Source organism: Protopterus annectens, chromosome 6.part0 (assembly GCF_019279795.1).
Source record: "Protopterus annectens isolate FY-2018-M chromosome 6.part0, PAN1.0, whole genome shotgun sequence".
NCBI lineage: Eukaryota > Metazoa > Chordata > Ceratodontiformes > Protopteridae > Protopterus > Protopterus annectens.
In genome coordinates this window covers 1,768,417,341-1,768,444,674 of record NC_056737.1, presented here as the reverse complement: position 1 = coordinate 1,768,444,674, position 27,334 = coordinate 1,768,417,341, and the positions used below count along the sequence as shown (strand labels likewise).

The 27,334-nt window shown below is 38.6% G+C and overlaps 1 protein-coding gene across 1 annotated transcript in view; it reads right to left on the bottom strand.

Annotated features, from left to right (window-relative positions):
- Positions 1-1,159: 1,159 nt before the first annotated feature.
- Positions 1,160-27,334, bottom strand: part of IGFBP5 (insulin like growth factor binding protein 5) — a 63,967-nt gene continuing 37,792 nt past the window's right edge. Inside the window, exons 2-4 of the mRNA XM_044075141.1 lie at positions 17,128-17,345; positions 10,079-10,198; positions 1,160-8,000 (exon numbers count right to left, since the gene is read on the bottom strand). Coding sequence (XP_043931076.1) covers positions 7,869-8,000; positions 10,079-10,198; positions 17,128-17,345 — 470 coding nt within the window. The 3' untranslated portion in view covers positions 1,160-7,868. The remainder of the gene's footprint in view (positions 8,001-10,078; positions 10,199-17,127; positions 17,346-27,334) is intronic.

Here is a 27,334-nt window from a genome sequence, read left to right as displayed (position 1 = left end):
AGCACATGCACACACTCTATTTCTAGTTCTTTCAGTCCAGACTAAAAGAAACAAGTAGCCAGCACAAAGACAGTGCCACTCACTTCTACTGTTTGTGTCATACTGGCTAAGCAGTTCTTCTCTGCCCAATCATTTAGTGTGGTTGGAAATTCATCAACTAATTTGTCAGCTCTGTGAGAGGAAACCCAAGCCTTCCCTGAAATGCTGAAATATCACATTGAACAAGTGTCTTTCTAGCGGGGCCTGCACATATGGGTAATCTGGCATGATGCTGCCAAGGCATATCACCCTTTTAGTGCAGAATGAGCCAATAAGAATGTTTCTCTCACAGTATCATATGCACATCAACGGCTGACACAGTGTCTTATGAGTATGAGAAATAGAACACAAATGCAAAGTTGTGTAAAAAAATCATGTTCTTTACATAAAACTGTAGCTTCACAGGTTGGAGTATTCAACTATTTCTAAACCAATGGAAACAATGCCTTTCAAAAAACGGATAGTGCTACAGTGTATGAGATCATACAGAGCTGTATCCTAAAGACTCTGGAAAACTGAGGAGAATGTTTTATTAAATTCCAAGTGATCCTGTTAGCAATGCATCATTCAGAAGTGTATGCCACACTGTATGTAATTTGTTAAACAATATTAAATCATGCTACAACAATGCTGGGTAAGTTCTGCCAACTTGATGGTTGAAAGTAATCAGAACATCCTGAGGTTGAGCTTCCCACATTTTCACTGATACTGTGGGGTGCAAGGCACAGCCACACAATGAAATCAGTGACATAAACAAGCCTTAAGGAATCACTATGCAGGCTGCGTTACTCAGCTCTGCAGCTTTCCTTGCATCTTCCCCTGCAGCTACATGCAGTATTGCACAGAATGCATCTTTCAGTTATTTGTGAAGTTACAGGAAGTTATAATACACATTACTGTAACTGATGCTATAGATACTGTTACAGTGACAATTCCTTGCTCACAGATGCCCTGTCATCTGCCTTTGAATAGCACTGGCTATTCTAGAAACAGCATTCTTTACCATGATTTGTATTCCTGCTTTCTGCCCATTTCTCTCAGCTACATGAAGTAATTTTATTCTATAAACAAAAGACAGTTGTATCAAGCAGTTAGTTACAATCCTTCAAGACTAGTCAAGAATTGTATACATAACTTTATTAAATAAATGCTTTGTCATAACAAAAGACAAAGATGAGAGAGTACATAAATTATAGGTTGAATAAATAGTGTACAGCAATCTTCATGTTTGTCCAATAAACTGTGAAATCCTTTTGTCCTTAAGTAAAAAATACTAAAACAACCACAAAACTCTCCTCCATTTAGCTTTTTTTATCTGTTAAGAGTTATTATTTCTCAGGAAAACAGAACTTACTCATGAACAATTTGGAAAGGTTAACAGTAAAATTGTTTGGGGATGTTACCAAAGGGATGAAACTCAAGAGCTGTGTGTAATGCTGAAAGGGATGGGTTCAGCTAGAGCTTGCTGGGTTCAAAAAATAAAAGTGATCTCAGTGGACAGCTGGGATCTCAGGCAGGTACCAGCTAGCCAAACACAACTCAAACTGGTCTTACTTTATTCTTATAGAAACAGCCACTGTATACCATAACTCAGAGCAATACTGTCCATCCCCATGGTACTCATCATTTGTAGTCATAAAAACTCAGTCTTATTTGTAGTTTAGCATCACGGGAGCCTGTCTACTAGAATATTGTATGAAAAAGATAGTGCAAATAAATATGCAAATACATTCTGGGGTTTTAATTATCCATAGAAGAATAGATAGATTAGGTCTGACTTTAGACCTGCATTCTTCCAATATACAGCCTTATTTTTCTAACATGTAATCCATTACAATACACCGTAGTGAAGGCACAATAACAGGTTCTATTTAATTTAGTTTACAGATTTCACAGACATTGTTATGTCTCATGTCGACAATGTAAGATGGTTGTGTATATTTCATTTGTTCTGTAGTTGTATGCAGCTCTACCAGGCCACTCCCGTTCCTTTACAGACATGAATACAGACTGACCATATGTTATTTTAAGTCACAGCAATGGGATGCCATGAGTGACCTGGACACAAACTGTGACAACTATTACATATAAATGAAATAACCAAAATACCTTTAAGGCAATGGTAAGCAACAAACAACTTTATAATAAACCTTTAGGCCAGTAAAATATAACACACAGACTACCTATGCGTTATCTGATAAACATCTGGAAATACATTTAAAGGCTCATGATGCTATTTAACAAAATAAAAAAAAAAAGAAATAAAAAAAATCAGAGTGATTATTAAAATAACCTCTGTTGTCCTGCATTGATTTTTATATCTGAAGTGTTTTCCTTTCTTATGTTCATCTAAAGATATTCTATTAGTACAAAATATTAAAAGGAGCACATTAAAACTGATGGTAGCTTGATAACAGACATATTTAGTTGTATTACATCTTCTATGGGTAACCTTGTTCAGGCCTGAATTACAAGCCCCATTTCTCTCCTAGTAATAGAAATCTACAGATGTGAAAAATACTTCACCTGTGTTTCCCCAAGTATCAACTACTATATGAAGATCCCATTGTATGAAACATAAATGGTTTAGAAGTCAATTAAATGACTTTTAAAAGTGTTTTTGCTGAATACAATGCCCCCTGCATCCCGTTAGTGGGTGTTTCCACTTACACTCTAATTCCTTAAATATACCAACTCCATGATAGTACAATCAAGGAGAAAATGGGAAAAAAGCCCCGTCTCAGTTAATCACATCTGGTGCACAGATAGAAAATGCACTGACACTGACTTTCTAGCAGAAACAGCAAGCAAATAGTTCAATATTGGTGATTTTAACTTGATGAGTTCCAACCTTGTCTAGCTGACCTTCGAAGGACAATAGGATAGCGTTTCAAAACTGATGAAGTAATATCACCATCTCAACTTCTAAAAAATGGTGTTTGTGTATTATACATACGCTTTTGAGGTAGGACATTTGAGATTTTGCAACTTGGGGAAAAACTTCAGATGTAAGAAACAATGACATGTTCAGCCATTCTGTTATTTTGGATATGACTGCGATTGTCTGAAAACGAAGAAGGTAAATGTAACTGCTGCAGCATAACAGAAACAGCTGATAAATAACTGTACAAATTGAAGAACTATTTACTTCTGCTCTGACTGTGGAATATGGGAAATCAGACAAAGAAAGGACTGCACAACATATATCCAGCCAGCACAAAGAGACCTGACTATGCTAACGCATCTCTGGTGAATATCCCATGGCTGGGTATCATCCACATAACACATATGTTGAGAGTAGCTAAGATTTTGTCCCTCCCATTAAATGTATTAACTAGTAACTTGCTTCCTGTACATACATTTTGTTGAGTGTAAGTTCTCTGAAGTTTCAAGCAGGCAAATGCATATTGACTGAAGATTCAGCTCAATGAAAGCTATAAAAAAAACAAGCCATCCCACACCCTTCACATCCCCTTACTTATGTATACTAATGATAGTGTTACATATCCATGGAGAAAAGAGAAAATCCCACATAAATGGATTCTCTACCATCAGGCAAACTGAAGCTGCAGCAGCAGTGAGTTTGTGTCAGGAAATGATCAGGGACTTATACTTGGGACAGGCTTCAGCTCAATCTACTTCACACTCTGCAAAGTACAGATAAAACTCAAACTCATAATGCCTTAAAGAATGTGCTGACCTGGACAGCTGTTTGTGCATCAGGATTATATGTGTTATTCAATTGAAACTATGCCAGAAATTAAGAGCTTTGAAATTCTAATACATGCAAAGACTTTAAAATCTGTTCCTGACTTAGTTTAACTTCCTACAAAAACATATATTTTTTGGGGTTTAGCATACAATATGAACTGCTGGTAAAGAATTCAAAAACACTGACTACAAATTGAGTACATCCAGTTTTGCTACACACATTTGTAATTGCAATGATCTACACAAACAGTTGCTTGTTTCTGGATTTGCATTTCACAATAAACTGATAACATAAAATATCCAGTCTTAAGGCATGTTTTACAGATGCAAGTTCTCATAAGATTCAGCAGAAGTAGTTGTATTTGAGGAATGCTGATTATAACATTGCCTGGTTCCAGTAACCAGTCTGGGTCAATTGCTGCACTTTGAAACAAGTCAGGAAGATGAAAATCCAAGTGCATTCCGAATCCATGCTCTTCAAAGTGTTAAGTGTGACTACCCAGCCTCAAGTTCTCTCTCAGTGGGGAGGTGCCTTCTTTGGATAAAAATAATCCGTGTCATTATGTTCTCTTTCAAGCTTGGTTATTTTTTACCAGGATGCAAAGTATAAACAAATGACAGCAAACAACAGAAACAACATAATTCTTTTTGTAGAAATATAGCTTATTTATACTTTTCCCTAAACAAATCTACAGTGCCCTTTGAAACATTTGGAATCTTGACCCCAGATATTGCACACAATATTCCTTGGCTAGTCTTGTAGGGAGACAGGGGGTTCTGCCATTTGAACTCTAACCAAATCCAAGGGATAGCACCTGTGGGTGACTGGAGTGATGCAGAAGTACAGTGTGGTTACAAAAAGTGCCGCATACTTTATGGCCATAGGATTTAATCTAGCATTTTTATTTATTTATTTTTTTTGCTATATGTGAAAGGCTTGACGTAGGAAAAGAGACGCTACAGCTCTGCTTCTGAGATGTATATGGGAGCATGTGAGAAAGTCATCTAAACAAGAACACCATGAAACATGGGAACACCAAACAGTAATTCTGTGAATGGGCAAAAAAGGTACTGCAGAATCACTTAGTGTAAGAAATTAAAGAAGTGACCAAAGTCTCTTCAGTTCACACAAAGCCTTTCATTTTATATATTAGTGGGATACCACATGTGGTAGAACAATTTTCCAGAAACACACTATAACACAGTATTACCATGATGAAAGGAACTCTGACTGTCTGCAACATCCCACAACACTAAACTATACAACAGGAACAATAACCACTCCGTAGGTGACCACATGTTCAAATACTTTACTATGATGAAAAAAAAAACTACATCACTTATTATTTGGGCCACAGTTTTTTGCAACATGCTTAAATTAGAATATCCTACTGGTACAGCAAAATGTAGCTATACTTAAGGTTCAAGAATATTCTCTAGTAATGTGACCTTCTGCAGTGTTTTGCAGCATTCTTCAGGTATGCATGCAACAAATTAATGCCCCAGTACTAGCATTCCAGCTACTTGGTGTGGTCAAGGTTTATCTGGTTTTGGATGGTCTCAGTATCAGTTGTGCTACAGTCAGGCTGCTAGCATCTTCTACCTTCATTTTGTCTCCTTCTACTATCTTCATTAATATATCAGCCCAGCCAGTAGATTTACTACAGAGCATTTACAATGGGCTGTCCACATTGTGAGAGTGGTGTTTAATGAGATTCCTGCTTCTCGTCTGTATTCCCTGAGAGTCCCCACTAGTCAGACTCTAGCTGGCATAGTCAGAATTTGGCTGCAGCATATTAAGTAGACCACTGAGAGTAATATATAATGTATGAAACACCTCATTCACTAGTCCTTGTATTCAATGTTACTCCACCTGATTGCTGGAATATACATTTTTCACAACTTGACTTCTTAAATGTTTTGTGAAAGTCAGAAAAGTTGATGAATTGTACAGTTCATGAATTTTAACTGCAAAATGGAAGTTCAAATGTTGCAGAGTAATTCATGATTCGTCCTGTGACTTCACAGAGCAAACAGGGACAGCACTACAGTTAACACTTCATTAGGGTGTACACTATATCTGTAAAGGTAAATTTTTACTTCCAGTTTAGTTTAGAAGGAAAATTGAAATACAATAATTGACATTTTATTGTAACTGCATTTCAATTTCATAAACAGCAGGGTACTCAGGTGACATTTTATGAGATATGTGCATTTCAGATGCCCATACTAAACAGATACTTAAGACCACAAGACAGGTCAGTGGTTGTCTTACCACAGTCCAGGTGGACTGTGTCCATGAGCACACACTGTCTGCAGAGAATGTTTGTCCTGGTACAACAACAATGCAGCCTCTTCCATTAACTTAACTGCATCCTGTTACATGCAGTGTGTTTACTCCATGTGCTACTACCAAAGGGACTAGTACAGGTTAAGCTGCAGAGCAGGAAAAACAGATGGGACCTACGGGAAATACAATATATAAAACATCTGTACTGACTTAAACCAGATTCATCCAAGTCAGTGTTTTCATCAGCAGAAATGCAAATAAAGAAAATTTGTGGGCATAATGACAGATGCAACTTGTACCTATCAAATTGTTACAGAAAACTGCAACAATTTAGAATAGTGCACCATGAAGTTAAACGGTGCATCTAATTTACTTATATTCTTGTCTAGATAACCCACATGAATATATGCCATCTGAAATGTGTACATTTCTTCCAGAGTTTCCCTAATAAGATTTACATTTCAGACTCTGAGCTGCCTGCAAAAATGTACAAACACTCACAATATTCAAAACAAAAAAGTCAGAACCTTAAGTAAGCCACATCCTAGCATAACTGATCCTTGTGGATACTAACTGTGCACAGTCTAATGTTTCTTCCCTAGCCAATATTTGTGATAGCTGCTATAAAAACAGCATCTCCCTGGAATCCTCTCATTACTTTCTGGATTTTTATATGTTTAGGGAAGACCCGACAAGTTCATCTTCTAGCACATTCTCTGAATCCCTCCAGCTAACTTACAACAGTGCCACCACATGCGGCCTGTCTTCTTTGCATCAGTCCACCACCTTCAACTTCCTGTTCCACTGTAACAACCTCTTCTATAGAGTGCTTTTGCAAGCATCTGACCATGGTTCCTATATACAGTTACCCCACTGTCTGGAACCAATGTTCTATAGGAGTAAGCAGGGGTGAGAGATGAGGAGTCTGGCACAGATTGCTTTTCCCCATAAAAGCCCACAACTACCATAGTACAGCACACAGTTTAATGAATGCTGTCCAAATAAAAGGTCCTTTTTGGTAACAGGTATCCATTGATTAATTTATTAAGGACAATAAATACCCACTAAGACCACATCTGAAAAGAGGGACGTGCTACCTGCTTCTAAGCAGTATGTCCCCCCCTGTCAAAAATAGAAGTTTGTTCTTTTCTAGTGGCTTCAAGGCAGAGGTCTCTCAGAGGCCCGAGTGCATGTCATTTAAAACACAGCATGTGAAAAACAGCAAGAAGAAAAAAAATCAGGTTTGCAAAATTCTTTGTACAACAGCTACAGAAAATTAAAATCACAGCTTGTCATCAATAACATTTCTCAAAGTCATAACTAAACATGTGTTAAGCATTCTCGTTTCAATTGAAATGTTTCACAGGAAGGCATCATGTCTTTGACTCTACCCTCCATGACTGTCAACAAGTCTGACAATGCAAACCTTTTCTTAAAGAAATATAACTGCCTGTGTCTTTTCAAAGTCCTGCGCATCAACTGAATATTTATGGTTTCTGTGCATAATACAAATGACAGAAATATAATAATTTATACATTAACATACGAACACATCTGTGTTTGAAGAAGTGTCAGCTTTAGGAAATGTCTACTAACTTCCTCGTTACAAAAAAAAAAAAAAAAAAAAAGAAAAAAGAAAAACAAGTGCTTCAATAGCCACAATTAGCCAGAAAAGGGCTAAAACATCCTCCCTCCCTAACTCATGATATGAAACCAGAGAAAGGGTAAATGACATGGGTTCAGCTGAAAAGTTTGTTTTTATGACTGTTTCTTTAAGTTGAGAACAGGTAAGATTCCAAGGTCCTCAGTTCACTGAAAGAAGCTTTCCTCACTCAGAATTGTTTGTATCAAAGCCTTGACACTGTGCATCTCCACGGATGAATTCAGAGCCTGGCAGTCTCATACCATACTTGTCCACACACCAGCAAAGTCCACGCTTCCGTCCTCTGGAAGGTTTGCACTAATGGAAAGAAAGAAGGGAACATTAACATTAGAGTCATAGCTGTTCTTGCATTTATTGGGGTTCTGATATATACAGTTCTGTCTCTTCTATATGTCTTTTCTGGAGTAGTTACTCCCCTTTAAGCAGTCCCTATGACACCTTACTAGTTTTGCAGTAACTGGGTTACAGAAAACATCTGGCCTATATGTTCAAAATATCCAAAATATCCTCTACCCTAACACTAGACATGTCATTTTTTAATTTTAGTAGAGAATTTGGTTGCAATACAGATGATTTATCTGTGGCTGATATTATAATGGGTTTAAAATATTACTTCCTGATTATAATGTCACTGGTTTGAACAGCAGGACTTTAAGGGTATGGTACATTCCAGTCGCATGTTTAATTAGAGACTGAGTTTTGTGAACTGCTCTAACAGCCAGACATACAGCTTTGAAAGAGGAAAGACTCAGAACTGAAGCTCCAAAGAAGTTCAAGCAGATGCTGCCCCACAGGCTGAGGACAGCAGTCCCAGCATACATGAAAGAAAATCTGTGATCATAATCACAGCTCTGGGGGCAGTAATTTATGACTACTACAGCACAAGATGTGTCCTGCTTTGGTATACCTGGCTGTACAGAGACTGAAAACAGGATGGACATTATCTGTAACATGCATTAAGAAATGAATGAAGTCTTGGCACTTAGGGAAAATGCCCTTCTGCCTTCAAAGAATGCCCACTACATTGAGGGAGTTACCTGACACATATCCCTGTTCACTTAGTTTTTGTATTTTGTTAGCCAGGCTGGTCAAATTGGGCATTTCTCACATTTAGAGGGGACATGGTAAATGTAAACTGCCATCGATAAAAGGTAAGTGTATGTGGTGAAGGAGTAAAATATGTGTTAGTGATGGGGACCATGTAGGAGAAGTAGGTAAGTTTATGTGGTGAAGGAGTAGTGCATTAGTAGGAGAGGTCAGTAAGTGCATGTGGTGAAGTTGTTGTGAATTAGTAGAAGAGGTATTTAAGTGTATTTGGTAAAGTTGTAGTGAGTTAGTAGAAGAGGTATTTAAGTGTATGTGGTGAAGTTGTAGTGAGTTAGTAGGAGGGGTAGGTAAGTGTATGTGGTGAAGGAGTAGTGAGTTACAAGGAGAGGTAGATAAGTGTATGTGGTCAAGGAACAGTAAGTTGGTAGAAGTGAAGAAAAACAATGGAGGAAGCCATACTTGCAGTGACAAGGTAGGGGTGTGTCCCAGATGAAACAATTGGTGAAAGTCAGCAAAGGTACATTTAGATCTGGTTATGGCAGCTGCAGCAGTAGAGGAAATGTTAGTTATGCTGAAAGCAGTGGATAAGTAGGGAGCTGATGTCTAAAAGTGCAGATAAGATGATGGCATTCAAGCTGGGTTACCCTGCAGGGCTTCTTAAAATAAAATATTGGCAGTGCTATGACTGCAGGGATGAAAGATACATAAATAGGGATAATTTAGCTGAAAATATAATAAGTTTAATAAATAAGTAAGTAGTGCTGATTTGGTATAAAGAAAACTTATATCAACAAATAAGCAGTCTGGGCAGTATATCAGGTATAATTAATAATTGTGCTTTTTGTAATAATACAGGTACAGTAGAACAAAAAAACAGTAAAGAAGAATTTGCATATTTTTTAAAAGTGAGTGGATTATTAATTCCTCTTATCTCAGTGGGTAAGATGTGATACCTGTGCCATTCTTGGCACAACACTTATGCTACACAACCTCCTAAGGCAGTGGTTCAAAGTCCTCCCCTGCATTCCTAAACTTGAACACTTCAGCTGTCAGCCATTGCACTTGGAGTCAGCAGTGAAGTGGGAGTCTTGGGTTATTTCACAAGTCAGGTTCCGTGGGCCCAAACTGTGAAATGCATTACAGAGTATACTAACATTATCATTAAGTAGTATCCTCTCCAAGCTTTCAGGTACCTTATACATGATTTTGCACACATGCACACAGAAAAGTACAACACTACATACTACATACCTAGAACGCATCTATTGTATGGAACAGAGTAAGAAGGACAGCAAGACAGAGATAAAGACGTGGAATGAGCTGATTACCTGTTTTCTTTTGTAGAAGCCTTTTCTGTCACAATTGGGCAGGTGAATCGATTTTGGGACCATTCTGGATGCAGCTTTTAGCTCCCGCAGTGCACTCTCAATATGTCTACTGCATGGGCCCTAACAGAAGAAGTAAAACACACATACATCAGACTTGCAGCAATTAATTAACACAGTGATTCAACATACTAAAACAGAGCTAGAAACAAAAAGTTAACAGTATAGCTCTAAAGTAACACTCTAAAGTAAAAAAAGAAGTGTGTCAGCATATGTAGGATTACCTTTCAGGTCTGCAATGCTGACTCTAAAGCTACATCACATGATTTTAAGAGGAAAGTAAGATAATCTAGTCTGCCATTTAACTAAATTCAGTATTCAATATTTGATCTTCCATTCCTCTTCCTTGTCAACCTTGTACACCTGTGCAAAGTTCTCAGTGATGTCTCTCAATTCCTTTTCTACTACCCATTCTAAAAGCCCATTCCATGAGTCCACAACTCTCTTGGTGAAGAAGTACTTTCACATATCCAGGGAGTTAATTGATCCCTAAACTCTACTGACAGAATACTTTCACCCTTCATCTGTTCTTCCTATTCAGCTCATCTCCTTCACATCTCCAAGATATAACATGCACTACACGTCTTTCCTGACTTTTCTAGCCTGCAGTGAGAACAGCTCTAGCTCCTCTGATCTCTGGTCATATACCCCCCACCCCATACATTCTTCTTGCTGTTTTCCTTTGAACTTCATCCATTAGCCTGAGAGCCTTCTTCTTGTATAGCCAATCAGAGCTGCACATAATGTTTAAGGTATTGCCTGAATGGGGTGCAGTCAAGTGGGAACATCACCTATTTGCTTCTGGAGACTATCTCTCTGAGGATACAACCCAGAATTGTGTTTACTACTGCCACACCCTCTCACCCTGCTCCTAGTGGAAAATGCAAGCATAGTCAACATCTCCATATCCTTTTCCTACTCTTTTGTCAACAGTTCGATCCTTCCAGCTATAACCTCATACTAAGATTGCTATGGACCAAGTGTGGTACTCTGCATTTAACTGCACTGACAATTTTTAAAATTTTGCTCCATTTTCAAGCTTTCAAATCCATTTTATTCCTCCGATGCACACAACTTTTTGTTATAGTTACTAGACTTAAATATCATTGTGTGCCATTTTAAGCCCAGCCAATTTTCATCAATGGGTAGAATCAAACCCAGTACCTTGCATCTGTGAGATACCACCTTAACCATTATGGCAACCTTTCCTTTCTAAAATAAGCTATTCATCTCAATATGCCTTTATGTTCATAGGTAAGTACAAAGCTACTTCCCCTTGTAGGCCATTTTAAGTCAAACTGCCATTTTTTCTTTCATGAAAATTAAAACTTACTCCTTGTGTCTATGAGGTAAATGCCTTAACCATTATACAAATCCCCCACTTTTAGTATGTTGTTGTCATTAGCTAAGAGGTTGCCCAAGTTCTGTTTCAATGGTTCATGGGTTCATGAATAGGTACTAGGGTAGCTGCCCTTGTGGGTCATTTTAAGCCTAGCCAATTTCTACTTTTGCTCTCAAAATAATCTATCCCATTTGGCTACAGACTGGCCTTACCCAGCCCATGGCTGATAATTATATATTACCTCTAATTACAATAACTGAGATTATATCGTAGATAATTTGAGGGGGGGGGCATGCATAGGATAAAGCATTTAGGAGTTGCTTCTATTCATTAGTAATACAGGGGCAGTACTAAAATACATTTTCTGTTTCCCATTCACAGGTTTAAGTTGCACTTGAATATGGACAGGAACAAGCTTTGTTTTTTGTGGATGAGGAGTCTATTCTATAGCAGGGGTATCCTCTGTGAGATATACCTGTTTCTTCAAACCATTCTGTTGATATTGCAGAAGATGTTTAGATCCCTAGACCAAGTATTTCTTATGCTATTTGACTTGCTGATTTGCAGTAAATCCATCAGTAATGAGTCATGGAAACATTGTATGCCAGACACAGATCACCTCTTAGCAGTCTGTAGGATACCAAGTAATGTGACAGGGCTTTGAGTCGGTCCATGAAGGACATGTTGTTTAGGCCTTGTATCCTTTTAGTAAGGTAATGAAGAGATGAGAGCTTTTGTAGAATAGTACTTCATCTGATAAAGTGCTACTGTATAAAAAAATTGCTCACAATTTTATCTGAATAAATTGCTTTATTTTACCAATATTTTTATTTTACTTTTATTAGTAGTGTTATTTTTACAGTTTAGAGTATCATGATTTTTATAGTAATAACATTGGTATTGTCCTTACTGAACCAAACTTGGCACTTTTATTTTAGAGATCTTCAAAGTCTCCTGCAATGAATTCAGGAATAGAGGTCAGGGTAGAGCCATTATAAATAAAAGCAGAACTGGGAATCAACTAGCAATTGGCTACCTGTAAGGGGGAAGCAGTAGATATGAAAATCAGTAACGTGGGTCAGTCATATTTATTATTAATATTTGGAGACTACTTATTCCATATGTCTTATTATGTGTTATTCCACTCAAGTCAGAAGCCTGGGCACATAATTTCTGCTACTACCTTAGTGTGAATGTCTGTTAAGTTGCCAGTGGTTAAATGTAAGCATTTGTTACAAGCCTAGTATCCAGCAAATCAAAAATTAAGATATTTGCATTGATGGGATTTGTTAGGGATGATCCTACGTTCATGACCAGTCAGGAGGAGAAGGTTACCACACACACTATAGACCCAGTCTCACATAGTACCATCACAACCTCAAATCATACACATAAACACACAAAGACATACTCGGCGGCTCTGATCAAAAATCTACCAAAACAGCAGAGGCCACCAAAGCAGACACCCAAACAACCACCACCTCAGAACACAACACCTGCAACACATAGACCTCACAGTCAGAGTGTCAAACAGTCACAGCCCTTAAGGCCAAACACAATGCCAGACACACTAGTCATTGGTGACTCCATAGTCAGACACACTGACGTCCCGCTCACCAGACTGAGTAAGGAGAAGGTCACAGTAAGCTGCCTGTCGGGCGCTAGAATCCGCCACATAACGCAAGCACTCAGGTCTCTCAACAGCAGGTACAAATATGACTCAGTCATTGTCCACGCTGGTGTAAACGATCTGAGACGTACCTCCTTGGACTACATGAAAAGAGACATTGAGGAGCTCTCTGATTATGTAGCCCAGGCAGGTATGACCCTGACCTTGAGCAGTATCCTACCTTCACCAAGAATGATGCCACAATACAGAGATAAGATGATCAGCTTTAACAATTGGCTTAAACACTGGTGTCATTCAAAGGGGATCCAATGTCTGTCTGCCTGGGATGACATGCTGGACAAGCCACGCTGCTTCGCAAGGGACGGCTTGCACCTGTCACCGCTGGGATTCCGGATATTGGCAAAGGCTCTTGCCACCCCATAGTGCCTTTTTTAGGCAAGGCTCAAATTCTAAACCTACCACCCTAGAACACAAAAAAGGAAAAACTAAGGGTAATGCTGCTCAATGCCAGAAGTCTAAATCTCAAAATGCACGCACTCGAGGCCCTTCTCAGTATGGAGAACATCGATGTCTGTGCAGTGACAGAAACCTGGTTCAAGGCTCCTGAGAGCACCCCAGCACTATCAGGTTTTACCTCTTATCATGCTCCGCCCCAAAATCCGGACAATACCAAGAAAGGAGGGGGTATCCATATTCATCAAAGACACCCACACCTCAAGACTGGTGGCAACGCACGATGCATCGGAGACCATCCAGGTGCAATTAACCATAGGCAAGACTGCCCTGCAAATTGTAGCATGTTACAGGCCACCCTCACAAACTCAGGAACCTCACATGGCCTTCCTGAAAACACTAGAGGGATAAATGTATCACCAAACACCATCATATTAGGTGACTTCAATTACCCTAATATAGACTGGGAACACTATTCAAGCCCAAACACCCTAGCCCAAAAGTTCCTGGAATTCATAAACTCAAATGCCATGGAACAACTAGTCACCATCCCCACAAGAGGAGAAAACATACTTGATCTCATCATCACGAACATGGGAGCACAATGTTCAATACCGAAGTATACCCCTCACTGGTGAGATCAGATCACAAACTAATCTCGCTGGAGGTCCTCATCCCACCCCCACCTGAAATAAAAAAGACCACAGTAAAGAACTTCTCTGAAGCCGACTTCACACTTCTAAAGACTAGTGTGGTCTCCTTTAAGGCCCCCGAGCCGACGGAAAACACTACTCAAGCCGCTGAATCACTTACAAATGCCTTCTACCAGCACCTGCAGGACTGTATGGATAAGGCAATCCCAAGCAAAACAAAGACTCTTTGTACCAAAGGCAAGCGTCCACTCTGGTGGACCCCAGCCATAAACAAACTCTACAACAAAAGGAGGAAGCTACTACAAGATAGAGCAAAATCCTTAAAAGGTAAGACACCCTTGATCACTATAAGTAAAAACTAAGAGCTCTCATAAAATCATCCAAAGCAAATTTTGAGAGAAAAATAGCTAAAGACTCAAAAGACAATCATAAGGCCTTCTTTAGCTATGTTAGAAACCTGGGAGGAAACTCCCAGATATGCTCAGAACTAGTTCAAAATGATGTGAAGATTACTGATCCTACAGACATTGCCAACATACTGGCTGACAGGTTCAGTGCAAACTTCTCCCCTCCCCAAAAGGAGAGATATCTATACCAAGCGATTGCAGCCCCCAAACATCTCCAACGCCCAAGTGAGAACTGCTCTCTCCAAAGCAAAAACACAGCATCCATGGGACCTGATGGTGTCCCCGGCTGTGTGCTCCACTTAACTCAACGAGGAATTAAACCCACAGCTAGGACAGCTGTTTAATCATAGTCTTACCTCTGGATACGCACCCAGGAGTGGCGACTGCAACTGTGGTCCCACTTCACAAAGGCGGTGCCTCCACCGACCCTGGAAATTACCGCCCATTAGCTTGACAAGCCTTATCTGCAAAGCCATGGAGAGGATCATAATGGACCTCATAAATAAAGACATAGGGAATTTGCAGACTTTGGATCCATCCCAGTTTGGCTTTGTCAAAGGCAGATCATGCCTTCTAAACTTGGTTGACTTTTTCAAACAGTCACCAAAGCCATTGATGAGGGAAAGGCAGTCCATACAGCCTACCTCGATCTGGCGAAGGCCTTTGATACAATACCCCACTCGGGTATCATTGAAAACTCATCAGCTTAAATGTTAATCCATACATCACAAGATGGGTTGCAAACTGGCTGAGTGACAGAACCCACAGGGTCAGAGTTGCTGGCGCCATGTCAGACTCAAAGCCTGTCACAAGTGGTGTACCACAGGGCTCAGTCCTGGGCCCACTCTTGTTTGGCATCTACTTTTCCAAGTACAAGCAAACACAGGAGGGTTATGGCTGACAAAGTTTGCAGATGACTGCAAACTGGGCCATAGTAGAAAACACATCTGACACAGATATCCTTCAGAAGGGTCTCACAGAAACGGATAACTGGTGCCAGAGCCATGGCCTAAAGTTAAATGCCAAAAATGCATAGTCATACCCTTCGGGAAAAACAAGGTTACCCCTAGCTACCAAATAGGTGGCAATCCACTGAGTACAGAAGAAGTTATCAGGGACCTGGGGACCCAGGTTGATAGTAGTCTGTCATTCGACACCCATGTAGCTAAAGTAGTTAGGAAGACCTTCTACATTGCCCACCTTATCATGAAGGGATTCTCATCTAGATCAAGGGAGGTCATAGTCTCCCTATACTCATCACTCATCAGACCAATGATTGAGTACAATGCCCCATTCGAATGTATCTGACCCGACACTTGCAGCAGCTGGAGAGGCCACAAAAGTTCCTCACCAAAAGGATAAAGGGTCTCAAACATCTGTCCTATGCTGCCCGACTGAAAGAACTCCAGCTCTATTCAGTCGCCACCGCTTGCTCAGAGGTGACCTTTGCCTAACATACAAGGCCATGTCAAACCCAGATTTGATGAATATGCTTCACCTCAAAAAATCTAGATCCGTCAGAGCCACAAGGGCGGGAGATGTAAACCTCGACACGGCTATTAATAGGACGTGCTGGAGGGATAGATTCATCACCCAAAGACTCCCTATGCTGTGGAATAAAATCCCGGTATATGTGAGGCAGAGCACCTCGCTGGCCTTGTTCAAGAGAAATCTTGACCAATGGATGGGAGATCGCAGATATACCCCAGGGATTACCTCAGTGTCACTGCTCAACAGAGGCACAGCAAAATAATGGGTATAGTTCCCCATACTAAAGGGGTGGCGTAAGCCACAAAACTATGGGCTAGGCTTGTAAATGCCCTCGGGCAGATAGCCTAGTATGAACCTATGAACCTATGAACCTATGATGAAAGTGTCCAGGTCACAGTCTTCTGGGAATCTTAGCTGTATCTCTTTTGGACTGCAGCTCATAAGACCTTCATTGTGTTGCAAGTTCCTGCTTTTACCATATTTAAACCAAGGTTATTTACAATGGTGTTGAATGTCACTTCACCAAAGACTAAGCTGTAACATAGCAATACAAACTGGAGGTATCACTGAGTTGCCATTAAGAGAACTCTGATTATAAGATCGGGAGAGTTATGAAGATATACGGTTCTGAATTTCTCAGTAAGTTAAAAACACTACTAAAATCTACAAAATAAAAACGGTAAGAGACTGGAAACAAATAATTAACATGTAATAAATGTGTAATACATATCTTTCAAATCATTTAAAAAATCAAAGGTAGCAGATTTTCAAGAAGTTTTCCTAGCATTAACAGAAAATACATGTCCTTGGAAGAGCACTTTTATTAGATTGTTGCCTTAAACATTACTCTGACCAAGCCACAGCTAAGTTTAGCATTAAGACAAGCACTCAGACATTAATTTGTCTTATGCTAATTTCTTCATAGACTTCAAGAAAATACAGTGATAAGGTACTGTGGTATGGAGGCGTTAGCTGTCTATATGATTAAAGCAATTGGCAGTTTGTATAATTCTTACCAGCTCCATCTTGATTTCTGGGTAAGGATAGAACTCCTGTGGATGGGCGACATTCTCTGTGGAGCTAATGAGCTTTGCTGACTGCAGCTTCTTTCTCTGCTGCTTCAGCAGAGCCTCGTATTTATGACCTGGTGGATGTGCTGGCTTGGGCCGAACTTTCTCAGAATATGTATCCTCTGTGATCTCAGGTACTGTTGGCTTCTCAGGCTCTTTGGCCTCTAAAACAGAGAACAGAAAACTTGGAATTCAGCAAAGCAAGCATTTTTATTTGTCCTTGTTTTACTTCCTAGAGATCAGTTTAACTACTGGTCCACCATTTAAGGTTCATTAAAATTCTGAGCTCAGCTTAACACAATACAGCAAACCAACTTAGGACCTTTATGAAGTATTTCTCTGCTGAAGTGAAAGACAGACATCAAAATGTAAGAAAATAATAACACAAAAAAGAAAAAAAAAAGTTCATGTTACTTTTTACTATTGGAATGTTAGTGAGTAGCCAGTAAAGCAAATCTGGGACATCAAACACCAATGGGCAGAAAAACATATGGTTCTGAATTCCTCACTAAGCAAACCTGAAATGTCACATTACAGAGTAGAAATGCAGGAATTACTATAAACACACATAAAAATACTCTTTATTTTTTTTTAATAATGAACATTTACTATTTAAGAAATATGAAGATCTCTTAAGCAGCAACCTTACTGTCCTCCACAGTGGGAACTACTCAACCTCTTTCTTGGTACTAAAGCAATTTTGTGCAAAACAATCCAGCATTTCTTGATGTACAGTCATAAATAAAAAAAGTGACAAGGTTACTTTTACCATGACAAACATATGCTAAGGAGCATATCACAGTTGTATATCTTTAGCTTAATTGCCATTTCTGGTTAAACTAAAGCAAATGCTATTAATACAGAATCATCATCATCACTATCGACCCCTTTTTCCAATTTTCTACATGGGGTCAGGGTATTGCATCAGTTGTTGCCATTTCACCTTGATCATACCACTCTCCTTCTTTTTTGAAAGTCGTGCCTGATTGTCGCAGGTCTTCTCTCACACAGACCATCCATTGCTTTGTCAGATGCCTTTATTTCTTCTTGCCTCCTTCATGTCTGTTTCAAATCTTTTTCATCAGATTGGCTTCTGCTTTTCTGCACAGGTACTTAAACCACTGTAATCTGTTGTCTTTGGCATTCTCTGTAGTTGGAGCTATTTGGGCTTCAGCACTGATGTCCTCACTTCTTTGCTGTCCTACAGAGCACATCCTACCACCCATCACAGACACTTCATCTCCATCACCTCTAGCCTCCTCAAAAGGTCTTCCTTCAGTGCCTGTTTCTGAACCATGCAGTAGTCTGGTCACATTGTTGTTTGCACACCTCACTTTTCAGCTTATTTGGCATTCTTCTGTCACACATTACCTCTGGCACTCTGTGCCACTTGTCTGAAGCCCCTCTGCTTCAAGCTTTTAACTTTTCATTCAGAACCACCTCTCCCAGACAATTGAAACTGTTAACCTGTTCCACTATTTCCCTTCTATTAATACAGAACAACACTCAAAAAGTCAATATGAAATGAATTTCTGACAATACAAGGCAAGGATATTGTGTGTGGATCACTGCCTATAGACAGTCAAAACAGATATTCTTCACTTGTGAGCATGTGAAAGCATATGCGTATACCCACACACACACACACACACACACACCACAGATGCATGCACATACACACAAAAATGTGTTTTCTCACACTCTAATGTTTGTATAGTCAGTTTGTTTGAATCTGGTAACTGAGCAGGAATATTTACTAATCTAGGCTTAACACCCATAAAAAAATTGTAAGTAGTTTGGGGAAATGCCAAACATTTATAAAGCAAATGTGCTGATGTGTGGCTATGAGTGAGGTCAAGCCAGATAACAAATTCATACAGACATGCACAGACATATTAAATACTTTTTATTGCATAATTTTGCTATTCATAATGCCCTTCATCTTCTATAGTATCATACTAATTTCTGGTATTCTGACAAAATTTCAGTACAATTTTCAGTGATTAGACTTGGAGAATTGATCAAATGCTGTCTGTGCAGGTACTGGTGATCATGTATTTATATTATTTATACATTGCTTTAATTTTCACCACTTAATAGATTAATGTTTTGTGCACTATGCTGCTTATCAGCATTTTCTTACCACAAAAACTGTTGTGAGAAAGTTGTCTACTTATGTGCCTAAGTCACTAACTGTCAGAAATATTCAGCTGCTTAACAAATCGGAGTCATATTAAATACTAAGTTGTAAGCGTATATGCCACCAAATAACCAAAATATATACCAAATATATGCTAAAAAGGACCATAGCTCACTGCAAATGCTTACTTTCAAAAATCGGTTTTAATAGAAAACAAATAAAAACAAACTCCTGAGGGTTAAGTTAAAACTATTTTACACACCTGAGTCATAGAAATCTCCGGTGAAAACTTGGTGTAGCTACCCACATCAAGTCGTGCTACTTTAGCTGATTAGTGTCCACTTTGCATAGTTTTGAAGTAAAAAAGGTTCTCCCTTGTAAATGCTTGATCACTTATGCCCAAACCTAAATATACCCCCTAAAATAATATCGGGGTATCACACCTTCTAAAATACCTTTACGAAGAATAGTAATCACCAATGAACCTATGAACCTGTAAGGGCAAACAGAAGTCAAACTGGGGAGAAGCAATCAGGAATTCACTGCCATCTCCTTGTGCACTTATCTATATACCTGCATCCCTTTGCTCACTTCATTATGGACAACTTTTGCCTTCTAAGGATGATGGTTGCATCTTAAACAAAAGAAGAAATCACAATTTCACCTTGTAAACCCTTTTTAGTTAAATTTCAATGGACATCTCCCCCAGTTTCCAAAGCTGAGCCTGCATAGCTTTGTATTTTTATCAGTCTACTTTTTGCCAACATTTCCTTGAATTCGGGTACAAGATGATTTGCCAGTTAGGCAAATAGCCGCAGTTGATAAGCAGAGGCAAGACGGGTTCATGCGCCCATCTACATTGTGAAATCTGTGTTTTCTCTGTTCCTGACTGATACATTTTTGATAAAGTTCATGCTTACTGTCTTTCTTATTTCTGTATACAATGAGTTCCTTACACTAACCATCTTATGTTTTATCATGTGGTACCGTGTTTGATTTCCTCACATTCCATCTGACAACTGTATGACCCTAAGTAAATCACTTAATTAAATACAGCTCTTAGCCCTCACCTAGCGAAAATGGACTCCAACCGGGTTATCAAAAATGAAGATAATTAAATTACTGTTGATGTTAGCTCAAAAGTTTGAGTAACTGCAAAACCTATGTTGGTACAATAAAATATATTATATTGCATTTACGTTTCAGTGCCTTTGTGAACAACTGAGAGGTAATGAATTTCAGTTTTTTGTGATAACTTGGATAACAGGGATGGTCTCTCCTGCAGCTGTATACAGTCTTCCCTTGAAGTTATCATACAAGTAATTTTGTGTCATTATTATTTATTTTGCTATACCTAGACCAGTGGTGTATAAAGAGATCAGCTGAAGCCCCTAGCCTGACCATTGTGACACCAGCAGCATTATTGTTCCTATTGTTCTCAGGTCATAGTACAGTTTTATTGCCATTTAACCCACCAGACAGGCACAGGTTAACTTTCAATAACTGCAGCTAAAGAGAAGAAAAAAAGCAAAGGTCTTCTCAAAGTAGCCTGGAAGTAGCAACTTGCTTGCTAGAAATGTAACAAGCAGCTTGCTGCAGTTAAATCTCATTAAATGACTGCACAATGAGTGCTTCACCTATTACTGCAAATGCAGTATTGGCATTAATTTATGAAACTGTGATTCGCAATGCCAGTACTGTACTCACCTGCCAATTGCACCACCTACCAGCTTATGCCTAGGGTTCCTGCCAACATCGCCTCAGCCTAGTTAAAGTTCAGAATTTCATTTTCATTTTGGGTTCACTACGCCACACCTTATCAAATGCTTTGTTATAATCTACATAATGACAACTGTTTACTTGTTGTTGTCTCTGTTTTTACTACCTCTGTGGTGAACCTATAAATTGCTAATGCAGACAAACAATTTTTTTGTATGCAAATGCCATATCACTAATGATCTGTAGGTAGCTTAGTTCATCCTGACTTGCATCCACTATGTAGCATTAACATAATTTTCCTTAGCACCTTGTCATATTTATCAAATCATCACTTCCGACGTATTACCCACTCCTTTATAAGAAGCAGCATCACTGTAACCATCTGTTCATCAAGGATGTATAAATGCCACAGTAGTACACTGAAGACACAGTCTTTAAACACATAGAGATATTTTACCACCCCATATTAAACATTCCTTCATCTGTCATGACTCCTATTATTAATGTGTACTTTCTTTTCATATGAAATAAAGAATCTGCCTAATAGGATGAAGTAGTCAATGTCTTTGCATTCTCTCTCTCTTATTGTTATGAAGAATATTGTAAAGCCATAATTTAGGTTCATACAGTTGAATTTGCACTCATTTTAAGATTAGTTTGTATGTTGCAGCTCCTTTTCCCTATGTGAATACAGTTGTGCCACATCTGATTCTATCCTGTCTGAGGGGGAAAAAAACTTTCATGGGCTTGCACCTGATATCTGCAGTATAACTATTCTGACATCAGGAACCGTTCATGATTCTCCCAGTTTTGAAGTACACTCCTAAGTCCATCTCAAAATGGAAGTGTCTTCCTAACAGTTCATAACAACTTACTTTCATTTACTTCATCTGTTCTGCCATTTCTACTCTTCTTTGTTTGCTTTTTTATTCTATCTCCTGCTCCTTGCCCTGCCTCTCTGCAGCTTCTCTACAGCCTGAATCGTGCATGTATTTTGTTAATGTACAACATGCATATACATAACACACACACACACACACACACACACACACACACACACACACACACATATGTGCATTCATATGCTAATATGTTGTGTTGTTGTATATTTTATTTTATGATATCACATGCTGGCTCAGATCATAGTTAAGGTTCCACAGACAAATCAATTCATCTGGTTAACACATGAAGAAAGAAAGAAAGAAAGAAAGAAAGAAAGAAAGAAAGAAAGAAAGAAAGAAAGAAAGAAAGAAAGAAAGAAAGAAAGAAAGAAAGAAAATGATACTTTTGTAAAAAATGTATTTGTCATATTAACATCGAAATCCTTTCAAATACAAAACTATTCAATTGTGCACGAATGCCATCCAGGAACAGAAAAGAACTCGACTAGAAGGCCTGGCACAGTCAAATTATAAACGTTCTAATTACTGCCCTCAAATAGTAACCCGAAATGGAAAGACAGTGAGTGAAAGACATTCACCTTTTAACAAAGAGAGTTTATCCTACTAACATGGAGAAACAGCCTATTTAGGAAGAACTGTGCTTATAATAAGCTGAAAAAAAAAAAAACATCTGAGAACACCACATATGTTATAGTGATGAAAACAACTGACAGAAATAGTATTAAAATGACTTACCATATGTGTAGATACACACACACACACACACACACACACACACACACACACACACATTATAAATTATTAATGCGTGTGCATGTGAGTACACTTGCATACATGTACATACGTGTGTGTGTGTGCGTGTGTGTGTCTGTGTCTGTATGACTGGGCATGTGTGTGTTTGCTTGAATGTGCATGTGTGTCTGTGTGTGTGTGTGTGGGTGTGTGTGTGTGTGTGTGTGTGTGTGTGTATGTGTGCCTCACAGCTTTTGGCTTTCCACATTGGTTTTCAGCTGCAAGATTTCTGTGTGCAGTCTGCATGTTTCCATTCCCAATGAGTTTTCAATTGTTACTCCATTTACTTCCACATCCCAAAAACACATTATTATTTGAATTTGCAATTCTCTGAAGTGCCCATAGAGGTGCATGTGTTGCATGAGTAAGTGAGTGCATGTGTGCATACCCTGGGAAGGCTTGCCATTCCAAATGACAGTGGTTGTGCCCATTGTGTACTACTCTAGTTCCCCTCTGGCCATAAACAGGATACTACAGGTATCACAGTATAATATATGTATGTCTGTGGTTTTTATTTTTGCAAACAAATGAACGGCAGTAGATATATATGTAAACTGGAGAACAGCTCAGCACTACAAATATATTTTAAAAAATAAGATGTGCATTTATTTTCACCATAACTAGTTGCTGCTTTCATTAGTATTCATTTTTGTTAAACATCATGTGTAAGAGTAAAATGTCATTTCTGCTGAATAACATTAAGTAACATGATGGAAATATATGGAACTCAAGACTATTGTACTTAGCAAAAAAAAAATCAGTTGTAGACAAATGTAATAAGAGCTACATTCCACTAGAGGGGAGTGCAGGACCTCTTAGAGGCCCAGCAGCAGTTTTCAGTGGCTAAATGCAGCATTTGAAAAAGTTGACAAATACAGCTGCTCTAAGAATTGAAATGAAAGAACAAGTTTAGGGTGGTGAAGAAAAAGAAAATAACTGCTTTCCCTAATACGCTTTACCGTATATACACACACACACACACATATATATATATATATATATATATATATATATATATATATATATATACGACTAATTAATAAAATATATACTAAATCCAGAAAAGCTGTATATTGTGTTGGAGATAGGTCAGTGCAGAAGTGAAATACTTCAGCATTTTTAAAAGTTTTACTGCTACCTTCTTTGGAGAAATTTATTTTGCATTGTGATTGTAGTCTTTTCTGTTAAGAAAAACAAAACTTACAAAGCTTTCTGCATTCAGATGCAGAATGCAAAGACAAAAAGGACTATTTCAACATTAATGGTCACTTTACAAAAACACAAGACATGCTGTGATTTATTTCTGCAAACCAGCTGATACCTTTGATTTCTCAGTTAACAGGAGAGGAGATGCATGCTATTAGAGCATATTCTACAGAAGCCAAAGTTGCTTATGGTTAAAAATGCTAGTTTGCATTAGTGCAGTATCAACAGGCAACATGTTGGCTCACATGTAGAGAGGGGCAAGTAAGGTTGAAGGAAATGGAAATAACCTCACCAAGAGATGTTGAAGATGACTCTGCCTACACTAAGTTCCCAACTCTTCCATAATTTACCTGTTTATCAAGATCACCATACATGCACTAATTTATTCTCCTCCCCCTTTCCTTCCTGCCCTATTGAAATCTTATGTTCTTAAAATGGGCTTTCATATGTGTCTCCACATAAAGCTGGTGATCTGGATAGACTTAGTATGTCACAAATATAGGCATCAAATGACATGGAGGAGTGAACCTGTCCAGAAAGCCAGTACAATGTTGCATTATTTTCCTAAAGACATTCCAGAATACAGAAACATATGCCTTCTCCATGATCCCTCCAATACTGATGCAGGGGACAAAGAGATGATCTACTGTTTGACAGCAAGAACACAATCTACATTGCTCTTCCAGAATAAGAGGCTCAGCTAAAATACATTAGATTCCTAAGTTATTCCACCTATAAGGCACCATTACTTTGAACAAAGCTGACAGTTCAGACCCTAACAAAATATTTTTTCCCTGCTTTACAGACACAAAGGGACAGATTCCAAAAGACTTGTTCTCAGTGCAAGTGACCACTTACACAGAGAACAGGCTGAGAGAGCAGGCGTTTTAGAATCTGGTCTGTGTCTGTAAAGGAGATCTTGCTTTCTCCATTGCTTCCACCCACAGCTCTGATGTACTGCATACGCATACGCATGCGCAGTACATCAGAACTGCCGCAGAATAGCAGACAGCTGCGGGAAGGGCTGCAATGAGGCATTATACAATGCCATTATTTACGAAAAGTATTTTTTTTTCTTAAATAATGTCATTGTATAATAGCAATAACCCACTTCGGTGTGAGTAATGCTGTATTTACCCAAGGCTGTCTTTGCTTCGCCCTCGTGACCAAACCACACCAACCGTGGGTAAATCCAGCATTACCCACACCCAGGCGTGGGTTATTGCTATAGTATGTAACTTACACTGAGTGCAGGTCTTTTGGAATCAGGGCAGACTTACACTGAGAGCAACCTTTTTGGAATCTGGCCTTAATTGTCTGCAGTCTGTTGCCTTTCTACCTTATTTCCTAAATCCACAAATTAAAATCATGTTTGACACAAAACACTCCCTGGGTAGGTGGATTGCTTAAAACCAAATGATCTGGAAGTGGAAACCAGTGAATTTCAGCACAGCACTACAAGATGAGGCTTTTTAACAACTTATACCCTTACCACTCTTACGAAACTGTAATGCTTCTTCAACTTCCCTTCTATTCATTTTACTGACCCCTCCCCCAAAAAAGCCCATATTGTCCTTTTCTGTCTCTTGCACTATTCTCTATCACGTCTGTGTCTTCATTTTATTATAAAACACTAGGTATCCTCACTGTTAAAATGGCAGCAATTGGGGGAAAAAAATCATACAAGTCCTCTGTTTTCCTCCCATGTTTTAAAAATTATATTATTACCTGTTAAACCAGAATGTTGTCCTTTTATCCCTGCCTCCCTCTAGCCACAATATTCTCATTTTCAATCAGTTTTTAAAACCCTAGCATTTGAAAGCAGATATATCACAGTTTGTGTCAGTCAACTTTCTTGATTTTAAATCCCAGAATTACTTCTGTCCATAAAAATTATGTCTCACGTCAGTAGATAGTTAACCTTTGATCCTGTCTACTATAATATAATATTCTTTCTTAGAAAAAAAAGAGTCAGCTCTGGACTTCTGCTTTGTTGCCACTTGCACAAAAGTCTTACTTTTACCACTTTCTCTGAAGCAAAAAAAAAAAAAAAAGGCAGCTGCAGTTCCATAATGTTTACAGCTAATCCCAGATTTCCTGCTCTCATTGGCTTTTCCAAAACTCCCATTTACTTTTAGCATTTATTATCTTCCATCATCTCACACATCATCAAACTCTCTCCTCGAACATAATGCACAAACAGCCCCTTGTGGCACATTGACAAATTGCTCAAGCCCTGTGTTTCAGCTTTGTCAACTGTTTCCACCATGTCAGATTACAAACACTGAGAGTCATTGGCTTTCAGTAACCATCACAGAATCTTTTCAAAACACCAGAATGTCAACAAACTCCATGTCAGAGGTTCACTTTACAGTGATTCTTCAGGTAGAAGAGAGCAGAGAAATGTATTTGTTTTTGCTTACAGCACTGATCCTTACTGGGCCACTAATGTCTCCAAGGTTATATAAAATGCCACATTACTTATCTCCTCAAAATAAGCCATAGGCCTTTGAGAACTACTTAGTTAGCAAGGGGGAAGGGATACTCAAAAACATGACATTACAAATAATACTAAATAATGTTGAAAAGGCTCACTGCACAAATCTTATTTTGAAATGGTGACCATGCATGGGACCTTGAAGTGTCACAGCTCTGTCTCGCCTCTAAACAACTACTTAGTCTCTTTCTTCACTCAATGATATGTCATTTTGGCTATTGTTTTTTCATCCATACATCCATGCACTTTCCAGTAACATGCAATATCCAATAATAATAATGTGCATTATTTGTACAGGGATGCAACAATCTAGTATTTGTTTTTGCATTGATAAACACTTTTTTCCTCAAATCCTTATGCGAATATAATGGAAAAACACTAAAAGCTATGCCCCTGGACTCTGCTGTCTCATTCTTTAATGAGATATTCCTCAAAATTCTCAATAACCTTGCCCCACTACATACTAAAAGGGTCAAATCCAATCCTGCACCATGGCTAACAAAATAAACTAAGAAATTAATGCTACAATGTGAAAAAGCATGGAAAGAGTGGCACAAAAATAGAAAACAAAATAAATTTCAACTTTTGGGCAACTATCTAATAGGACAAAATACCAAATAAAACATGACAAGCAAACATATTATAACATCCTTCAAAATAAACATTGACACTGTTCTGGACATCCATAAACAAGCTTTCACATCCAGGCAAAATTACTACCACCACCCCTACATCCAACAATAATACAGATTCAATTCCCACACAATTTAACAATTATTTTATACAGACTATATTGTCCCTCACAAACATTAATACTTCCACTGCCCTCTCAGTACCTGCAACTTCTGCTAAACATCCTCAGCTATTTGACTTCAGCACAGTACCTACCTCCACTAT